This window comes from Scardinius erythrophthalmus (assembly GCF_964197995.2).
Source record: "Scardinius erythrophthalmus genome assembly, chromosome: 1".
Classification (NCBI taxonomy): domain Eukaryota; kingdom Metazoa; phylum Chordata; class Actinopteri; order Cypriniformes; family Leuciscidae; genus Scardinius; species Scardinius erythrophthalmus.
Window position 1 is genome coordinate 19,792,023 of NC_138221.1, and position 10,939 is coordinate 19,802,961.

General features: G+C 39.6%; 1 protein-coding gene across 1 annotated transcript; it reads right to left on the minus strand.

Annotated features, from left to right (window-relative positions):
* Positions 1 to 7,265: 7,265 nt before the first annotated feature.
* LOC308691629 (uncharacterized protein) lies at positions 7,266 to 9,958 on the minus strand. Its single transcript, XM_081367039.1, has 2 exons — positions 9,643 to 9,958; positions 7,266 to 9,011 (listed from the first exon to the last, which is right to left on the minus strand). The coding sequence occupies exons 1-2, from the start codon at positions 9,875 to 9,877 to the stop codon at positions 7,795 to 7,797; spliced, it is 1,452 nt and encodes a 483-aa protein (XP_081223165.1). The 5' UTR covers positions 9,878 to 9,958; the 3' UTR covers positions 7,266 to 7,794.
* Between the last annotated feature and the right edge of the window lie 981 nt (positions 9,959 to 10,939).

Consider the following 10,939-nt stretch of genomic DNA (forward strand, 5'->3'; position numbering starts at 1 on the left):
GTTGGAAGTGCTGTTTGCTAGCATGAGTCAAAAGAGCCAAACCTCATCTCTATACGATGTTCTGATACAGAGATATAGGTCTTGCAAAACGGTTGCTAGGGTACTCAAGTTTGGTTGCTATGGAGTTGCTTGGGAGCTGGAAGCTTTAAACTTAAGAAGTGGTTTGAAGTTTAAAGTAGTTTACGAGAATTTGAGTTTTGAGTTTATAAGTTTAAATGAGTTTAGAGTTTAAGTTTAAATGAGTTTAGTGTGTGTGTGTGTGTGTGTGTGTGTGTGTGTGTGTGTGTGAACACACACACACACACACACACACACACACACACACACACACACACACTCAGAGTTTATGAGTTTAGAGTTTATAAGTGTATAAATTGATGAGTTTATAAGTGTAAGAGTTTTTGAGTTTAGAGTTTATACGTTTTAAATGAGTTTAGAGTTTATAAGTTTTAATGAGTTTAAGAGTTCAGAGTTTATTAATTTATGAGTTTAAGAGTTCATAAGTCTATGAATTCATGAGTTTATAAGTTAATTAGTTTATAAGTGTATGAGTTTAGAGTTTATTAGTTTAAATGAGTCTCAATGGCTCATATAGTATATAGAATGGCAGTTTGGTTTAGTCTTCAAGGTGTTTAGATTTAAATTTTGTCAGTTTGAATTTTTTAGAACTCCCCAATGTAAGTCAATGGGAGTTTTTGAATGAGTTTTTTCGAGTTTTGATCGTCATTTTTAGGAAAACCGTAAGTCCGATCAGTCTGAAAAGATATAGCAACGCGAGTCAGATCAGTTTGAGTGTCTGTGCCGAGTTTGGAGTATGTGGAGTTAAAGCTCTAGGAGGAGTTTGAGTTGTAAATTTTTAGGGTCAGAAGAATAATAATAACTAGATGCAAAAGTTCGTCGAGACAAACTTTAAGTTGGCTTGAGAAAGTTTGGACCAGAACGCTTTTTGCTAGGCGGTTGCTAGGGTCTTTTGGGTGGTTGCTAGGCGGTTGCTAGGGTCTTTTGGGTGGTTGCTATGCTGTTTCTAGGCGGTTGCTAGGGTATTTTGGGTGGTTGCTAGGCGGTTGCTAGGGTGTTCTGGGTGGTTGCTATGGTGTTGCTAGGCGGTTGCTAGGGTGTTCTGGGTGGTTGCTATGGTGTTGCTAGGCGGTTGCTAGGGTATTCTTGGTGGTTGCTAGGCGGTTGCTAGGGTGTTCTGGGTGGTTGATATGGTGTTGCTAGGCGGTTGCTAAGGTATTCTGGGTGGTTGCTAGGCGGTTGCTAGGGTGTTCTGAGTGGTTGCTATGGTGTTGCTAGGGTGTTCTGGGTGGTTGCTAGGTGGTTGCTAGGGTGTTCTGGGTGGTTGCTATGGTGTTGCTAGGCGGTTGCTGGTGTATTCTGAGTGGTTGCTAGGCGGTTGCTAGGGTGTTGCTAGGCGGTTGCTAAGGTATTCTGGGTGGTTGCTAGGCGGTTGCTAGGGTGTTCTGAGTGGTTGCTATGCTGTTGCTAGGGTGTTCTGGGTGGTTGCTAGGCGGTTGCTAGGGTGTTCTGGGTGGTTGCTATGGTGTTGCTAGGCGGTTGCTAGGGTATTCTGGGTGGTTGCTAGGCGGTTGCTAGGGTATTCTGGGTGGTTGCTAGGCGGTTGCTAGGGTGTTCTGGGTGGTTGCTATGGTGTTGCTAGGCGGTTGCTAGGGTATTCGGAGTGGTTGCTAGGCGGTTGCTAGGGTGTTCTGGGTGGTTGCTATGGTGTTGCTAGGCGGTTGCTAAGGTATTCTGGGCGGTTACTAGGCGGTTGCTAGGGTGTTCTGGGCGGTTGCTATGGTGTTGCTAGGTGGTTGGTAGTTGTCACAGATGGTTACTATGGAGTCTTTATAGAGTTCTTAGCATGATCTTGGCATGATATAGCACTTAACTACTCGTTATTAGCATGTAGCTATTCAGTGCTAGCATGTGTAGCATGTTGGAAGTGCTGTTTGCTAGCATGAGTCAAAAGAGCCAAACCTCATCTCTATACGATGTTCTGATACAGAGATATAGGTCTTGCAAAACGGTTGCTAGGGTACTCAAGTTTGGTTGCTATGGAGTTGCTTGGGAGCTGGAAGCTTTAAACTTAAGAAGTGGTTTGAAGTTTAAAGTAGTTTACGAGAATTTGAGTTTTGAGTTTAAATGAGTTTAGAGTTTAAGTTTAAATGGGTTTAGTGTGTGTGTGTGTGTGTGTGTGTGTGTGTGTGTGTGTGTGTGTGTGTGTGTGTGTGTGAACACACACACACACACACACACACACACACTCAGAGTTTATGATTTTAGAGTTTATAAGTGTATAAATTGATGAGTTTATAAGTGTAAGAGTTTTTGAGTTTAGAGTTTATACGTTATAGGATTTCAGTAAGTTGGCTCTCTCAAGCCAACTTAATAATAAGTTTAAATAGGATTTCAGTAAGTTGGCTCTCTCAAGCCAACTTAATAATAAGTTTAAATAGGATTTCAGTAAGTTGGCTCTCTCAAGCCAACTTAATAACTAGATTAAAAAGTTCGTCGAGACAAACTTTAAGTTGGCTTGAGAAAGCTGGACCAGAAAGTTTGAAGAAGTTTAAAGTAATTTGGAGTTTAAAGTAGTTTGAACTTTAAATTAGTTAGAAGTTTAAAATAGTTTAAAGTTTAAAATAGTTTGAAGCTTAATTTAGTTTAAAGTTTAAAATAATCTAAAGTTTAAATTAGTTTGAAGTTTAAAATAGTTTAAAGTTTAAATTAGTTTAAATTTTAAATTAGTTTAAAGTTTAAATTAGTTTAAAGTTTAAATTAGTTTAATGTTTAAATTAGTTTAAAGTTTAAAGTATTTTAAAGTTAAAAAGTTGTTGGGGGTTTTCTAGTGGGTTGCTAAGGTGTTCTGGGTGGTTGCTAGGCGGTTGCAAGGGTATTCTGGGTGGTTGCTAGGCGGTTGCTAGGGTGTTCTGGGTGGTTGCTATGGTGTTGCTAGGCGGTTGCTAGGGTGTTCTGAGTGGTTGCTCTATGGTGTTGCTAGGCGGTTGCTAGGGTATTCTGGGTGGTTGCTATGGTGTTGCTAGGCGGTTGCTAGGGTGTTCTGGTTGGTTGCTAGGCGGTTGCTAGGGTGTTGTTAGGCGGTTGCTAGGGTGTTCTGGGTGGTTGCTATGGTGTTTCTAGGCGGTTGCTAAGGTATTCTGGGTGGTTGCTATGGTGTTTCTAGGCGGTTGCTAAGGTATTCTGGGTGGTTGCTAGGCGGTTGCTAGGGTGTTCTGGGTGGTTACTATGGTGTTGCTAGGTGGTTGCTAGGGTATTCTGGATGGTTGCTAGGCAGTTGCTAGGGTGTTCTGGGTGGTTGCTATGGTGTTGCTAGGCGGTTGCTAGGGTTTTCTGGGTGGTTGCTATGGTGTTGCTAGGTGGTTGGTAGTTGTCACAGATGGTTACTATGGAGTTTTGATATAGTTGTTTGCATGATCTTGGTATGATTTAGCACTTAACTAATCGCTATTAGCATGTAGCTTTTCACTGCTAGCATGTTGGAAGTGCTGTTTGCTAGCATGAGTCAAAAGAGCCATACGATGTTCTGATACAGAGATATAGGTCTTGCAAAACGGTTGCTAGGGTACTCAAGTTTGGTTGCTATGGAGTTGCTTGGGAGCTGGGAGCTTTAAACGTAAGAAGTTTGAAGTTTAAAGTAGTTTACGGTAGTTTGAAGTTTATGGCAGATAGATTGATAAGTTAATAGATAGATACATACACACGCACACACACACACACACACACACACACACACACTAACTCGCTCACACACTCACTCAGACACACACACACACTCAGACACACACACACGCACACTCAAGAGTTTGAGTTTAGAGTTTATAAGTGTATGAGTTTTTGAGTTTTGAGTTTATAAGTTTAAATGAGTTTAGAGTTTATAAGTTTAAATGAGTTTAAGAGTTCAGAGTTTATTAATTTATGAGTTTAATAGTTTATAAGTCTATGAATTCATGAGTTTATAAGTTAATTAGTTAATCTCATACACTTATTCTAATTATAAGTGTATGAGTTTAGAGTTTATTAGTTTAAATTAGTCTCAATGGCTCATATAGTATATAGAACGGCAGTTTGGTTTAGTCTTCAAGGTGTTTAGATTTAAATTTTCGACACACACACACACACACACACACACACACACACACACACACACACACACACAAGCATGCACACACAGACTCTCACTCTCTCTCACACACACACACACACACACACACTATCTCTCTCACACACACACACACACACCCACTAACTCACTCACACACACACACACACACACACACACACAGACAAGCTCATTAACACACACACACACACACACATAGACACACACGCTCTCTCTCTCTCTCTCTCTCTCTCACACACACACACACACACACACACACGTTTTGAGTTTAGAGTTCATTAGTTTAAATGAGTGTGTACGAGTATTTGAGTTTACACACACACACACACACACACACACACACACACACACACGCTCGCTCTCTCTCTCTCACACACACACATGTTTTGAGTTTAGAGTTCATTAGTTTAAATGAGTCTCAATGGCTCATATAGACGGTTTCAACGGCAACAACATAAACAAACGTTACTGCGCATGCGCGCTTTTGTGGCCCAAACTTAACTTCCGGTAGAATCAATAACAACAGAGTTCATCTGTAGAAAGTAACAAGCAAATTACATTAGCAAGTATGTCTAGCCAGTATTATTTGGGACTACCAATAGAAGAAAAGAGCCGTTACTTGGCCAAACTTAAATGTGACAACGTTACACTACCAGATCCGTTCAACAAAATTTTGAGGCAAACATTATTTTCTACAGACCTGTCTGATTTACCGGAGGTCAGTCAGGTAAATATTTTTGAATACTTAGTCGAGAAGGAATGTGTGTACACCAGGGAGGCGTTCAAGGCATATCGCAGCTTGGATGCCTATAACTATTTTCATTCCGGAAAAGTAAAAAAAATTCTAACACACGCGGATGGAAATACCTGTGTCGTTTACGGGGAAATCGAGGCGGGTCAGACGCTTTCAAAGAGCTACTCCGCCTGGATCATTGCGAAGAAGTCCGGCGAAATCCAGAGTGGGCATTGCAACTGCATGGCAGGGTAAGTATGGCTGGCTAGCTAACATTACATTTTACAATAGCATTTAGGTACACTTTTTCAATACTTGCATTTATCCCGTTGATAAAAAGTCTATCTGTATCTATACAGCAATGGAGAGGTGTGTAGCCATGTGGGTACAATTTTGGTTGCTGCGGAGCAGTGTGTTCAGGATGGACTCCAGAGTGGCCCATCTGTCACTTCAAAACCAAGTGTTTGGTCACGGGTGACTAAAAAGGGGAGCATTTTAACAATTATTATATTTAATAACCATATCCTAGTATACTAATTCCTGTTATCCTATTTCAAATATCAGTGTACAATTGGTGGTATTTTGTACAACAATTTTCCTTAATTATTTGTATTATCATGTACAGTACAGGCCAAAAGTTTGGACACATTACTATTTTTAATGTTTTTGAAAGAAGTTTCTTCTGCTCGTCAAGCCTGCACTTATTTGATAAAAAATACAGAAAAAAAAGTATTACAGGTTATGAAAAAATATTAAGCAGCAGAACTGTTTCCAACTTTGATAATGATTCATCATATTAGAATGATTTCTAAAGGATCATGTGATTGACTGGAGTAATGATCCTGAAAATTCAGCTTTGCATCAGAGAAATAAATGATCATTTAAAGTATAATAAATTGAAAACCAATTATTTTAAATTGTAATACTTTATCACAATATTACATTTTTTTTCTGTACTTTTGATCAAATAAATGCAGGCTTGATGAGCAGAAGAAACTTCTTTCAAAAACATTAAAAATAGTAATGTGTCCAAACTTTTGACCTGTACTGTATATTTATGTATAATGTACATTTCAAATATCCTTTCAGGCTGATCCACAACCAGTAGCTCAGTGTGATTTCTTGAAACCTGGCAAGAAGATCAAGCTACAAGCTCCCCTCTGCCTTCCCCCACTAAATCCAGATGGGTCACCAAAAAAGCTTTTTAAAGCCCTGAAAGTAAGTTATAGTTCATATATCTCTAACAAATCAGCTAGTCTAATGTAAAAGATTCAGTACTATATATATATATATATATATATATATATATATATATATATATATATATATATATATATATATGGCAGTGTAGGTAAGATCTTTTCACCATTTATTTTAGGAAGTTGTGCCAGGCTGTGCTCTCTTTTCCGTCATGTGTGACAGCAGTGAGACAGACACAGCCTCCGAGTCAGGTAGTCAGGATTTCACCAGCAGTCAGGGAGAACAGGATGCTCAGGGAGAGGAACTCAACGTGTTCAGCAGCTTAGCTCAGCCCCACAGTGAGCATGATAGTGCTCTGAGCTGTCCAAAGTGCACAGCATTTTATGATGCCTTCATTAAACTGAACCCAGATCAAGTGGTGGAACTAGAGAGAAACACTAGAAAACAGAGCATAGAACCACTCTGGCATGATGCGCGCAAGCTACGCATAACAGCAAGCACAGCCAGCAAGGTGCCTCAGCGTGAGACAACTGACCCAGCTAAGTTTCTCACTGAACACCTCTACCCAAAGTTCCAGGGGAATGTGGCCACAAGGTATGGGAAGGAAAGCGAGGGTCTTGCTAAGGATCAGATTAGGGAGAGGGGCTGCATAGTGGTGGACAAAGGGTTGGTGGTGTGTGCAGGAGACCCATGGCTTGCAGCAAGCCCTGATGGTATCATTGATGACAAGCTGCTAGAGGTAAAATGCCCTATCACACTCAGTGCTTGCTCATCCCTTAATGATGCACTCACTGGCACAAACCAAGACATCAGAGTGGAGGGTGGGCAGTACATTGTGAACCCTAAAGGCCCCAGAGGTTACTACAGGCAGATACAGTTAGGGATGCACTGTCTCGGGCTGAAAACATCCTGTCTGGTTATTTGGACCCCAGCACAGCACCTGGAACTTGATGTGCCTCATGACAATGCTTTTGTCTCCACATATATGCAAAGGCTACGTAGCTTTTACTTCAAACACATGCTGCCAAAAGTTGTGGATGAATTTGTAGAGGGAAGACTGCAGTTGAGTGACAGCTACATGAAAATTGTCTCAAAAGCAGCTCAATAGTGCTGATTTGAAATCAGTTTTTACAAGAAAAAGAGGGGTTTTTTTTCCTTAAAGCATAGGTTGTTCCTGCCCTTTTTCACTTTTTACATCAAATACATAAATACATTAAAAACGGAAATTGTAGTCTATAGTACTTTATTCATCAGTCAATAAATCAGTTAATCAATAAGTCAGTTAATCAATAGTTGGTAGTGAATATATCATTTCATTTTATAGTTACAATCCATTTGAAACATTGTGATACAAGTTCAACACTACAAATATGATAATGCAATGCATGTGTTTGGTATTTTAATATATTTAATAATAAAAAAATGTAATCCTGTAGGTAAAAGTATCAAATTAAAGGGTTTGTTCATCCAAAAATGAAAATTCTGTCATTCATTTCTCTACCTCATTTCGTTCCAAACCTGTAAGACCTTCGTTCATCTTCAGAACACAAATGAAGATATTTTTGATGAAATCCGAGAGCTTTCTGTTCCTCCATTGACAGCCTAAGTAATTAAAAATAGCTTAATTTGTGTTCCGAAGATGAACAAAGGTCTTGCAGGTTTGGAACGACATGAGGGTCTTTAGGTGAACTATCCCTTTAAGTTGTGGTTAAGTCCTGCTTTATTTTGGTACAAGTGGTTTCCCCAGATTTGAAAGTGCTGCACAAACAATTAATATTTTATCTATTGTGCAAAGACTGTTATCATTTCTCCGTTTGACCATACTGACTGGCAGGGTGTTCCGCAGAATTCTGAATGACTTCAGTTTTCCTATGGCCCTTTCCACGTGGATTCTCACTCGGGACATTTTTCTAGAGTGTGTCACCTCTAATCCTGTCAATTGTTTTCTTCCCTTTGTAGATGCTGGTACATGAAGACGAACACATTTGGTGGCAAAATATTCGGGAAAATTGAAGCCTCGATCAGCCATTACATGGTCTCCTTGTTCAAGAAGGTCAATTAACCCTGAATTTTTTGTTATAACCTTGTCACTAGCACGGCCACCCCAGACTTTTGATAAAAATGTAAAAGCTCCTGTTGGACTAATACCAACAAGGAACTTCACAGTATTATGTGATTTGTAGTGGGAGTATGTGACTGCCCGTGTTTGCAAACTAGTTGGCCTCTCAATGAACACTTCAGTACAGTCTATTATACATCTAACTTGTTGGAAACCTGTAGTCTTGAAGAGGGTGGGGAGATTTCTTCTGATGTCTTTCCTGGATGGCCACCGGACAAGGCATTGTAACTCTTTAGCCATCACATCGAGCCATTCATGAAAGATGTTTGAGACAGTTCCACAACTCACTCTGAAGCGAAAAGCGAGGTCTTGATGAGTTAAGCCTAGACGAAGCTTCATCAGGACCACAAGAAACTGCTCGGGAAGGGTAAGTATGGTTGATGATGCGTTCCATGTTGTTGTCAGGTAAGTGAGGAGGGTGAAAAACACAGAAGCAGATGGTAGACCAGTGTAAAAATGAGTGTGCTTGTCATCATTTAAAATAAAATCAGACGGACTGCCAAACATATGATCTTGTAGTCGTTTTTCTTGAGATTCCAGTTTCTTCTCCAGTAAAGCCATTTTTCTTTTTAATTCAGTGTTTTCATTTTGTAGCTGGTCAATGTCTGCCATTGACAGATCTGTACCCACAGCAGTGCATCCTTCTTCAGGGTCAGCATGGGTGACCTCTAAGGAAGGTGAATCCATAGACTCAACCACAGATGGTCTCCTCTGTCTCCTCTGGTATCGCTCCAACTTCTGTGAACCATCAATGGTGTTTTTATGAGCGAAAATTGATGGAACATGATCTGGATGGCATGGGTCCACTGATGGCGCACCTAAAATAAAGACAGACACAGTTTGTGTTGACAGTATTGCACCTTGCTAGCATAATACATACATGCTTTGCATAATCCATAACTTTTCTGGTTTCATGTGCATTTCTATGATATTGACTAAAACGTATTGATTAAAAAAAATATTAGTAGCCTACTAGTACATTGAAATTAGATCAAAGTCAAATTTATTTCACAATGCACACTGTTTTAAACCAGCTTTACAGATAAAACATATCAGTGATAATGTAGTAAATTCGTCAGTGAAAATGTAGTAAAAGTCCATATAATACTTAATTTAAAGCTTCATCAGAAGAGCTATGCATTATTGTATTTGTTATGTCCCCAGAGAACAAGCCAAAGGTGACTGTTAGTTAAATAATGTAGGTTATTTGTATAGCATTGATGGAAAAACATTGTGGCTTTTATGCTTGATGGATATCAGGTATCATAACACTAGTTTAAATCATAGCTAAAGCGTATCAACTAACATTGAGCTAACGTTACTGTGTAAAATTAATGTATACAATGTTACAGCTACGTGTGTAGTAATCAATTTAGTTAAACACATAACCATTGCAGGCTTGTTACTGGTCAGCTAGCTATTATCTGTTGCTTATCATGAGTTTCTTACCTGTAACGAAGTGAGTGCTACAGATCCTTGAATTCTTGCCTGGTTGCCAAGCCTCTCTTCGCACAGCGGTGATCCAAGCTCGCCGTCTCCCTTCGTTTTTAGGAAACCGAAACATTTTTATTTTCGATAATGTATTTGTTCCAGAGGTCAGGTTGCATCCCACAGCACAACAACCTGAGCCCAACTTCAGTCTACTCATCACCTTCATTTTAATTGCGTTCGTAGTCGGCGCCATAATTATTACCAGAGAATGTCTATTATTACCGATAAACAAACACAGACCGGAAGTTAACTTCGGGCCAACGCGTAACCCTGGCAACGCGCGTGCGTCCGATGAAACCGTCTATAGTATATAGAACGGCAGTTTGGTTTAGTCTTCAAGGTATTTTGATTTGAATTTTCGACGGTTTGAATTTTTTAGAACTCCCCAATGTAAGTCAATGGAGTTTTTGAATGAGTTTTTTCGAGTTTTGATCGTCATTTTTAGGAAAACCGTAAGTCCGATCAGTCTGAAAAGATATAGCAACGCGAGTCAGATCTGATACTGATACCGGTGCTATTTTAAGATCCCGCGGTATCCGATATTACCGTAATACCGCCCAACCCTACACACTATCTCTCTCACACACACACTCACTAACTCACTCACACATACAGACAAGCTCATTAACACACACACACACACACACACACACACACACACACACACACACACACACACACACACACACACTCTCTCTCTCTCTCACACACACACACACTCAGAGTTTATATGAGTTTAGAGTTTATAAGTGTACAAGTTTTTGAGTTAAGAGTTTATGTTTAAATGAGTGTGTACGAGTATTTGAGTTTACACACACACACACACACACACACACACACACATAGACACACACGCTCTCTCTCTCTCTCACACACACACGTTTTGAGTTTAGAGTTCATTAGTTTAAATGAGTCTCAATGGCTCATATAGTATATAGAACGGCAGTTTGGTTTAGTCTTCAAGGTATTTTGATTTGAATTTTCGTCGGTTTGAATTTTTTAGAACTCCCAATGTAAGTCAATGGGAGTTTTTGAATGAGTTTTTTCGAGTTTTGATCGTAATTTTTAGGAAAACCGTAAGTCCGATCAGTCTGAAAAGATATAGCAACGCGAGTCAGATCAGTTTAAGTGTCTGAGCCGAGTTTGGAGTATGTAGAGTTAAAGCTCTAGGAGGAGTTTGAGTTGTAAATTTTTAGGGTCAGAAGAATAATAATAACTAGATGCAAAAGTTCGTCGAGACAAACTTTAAGTTGGC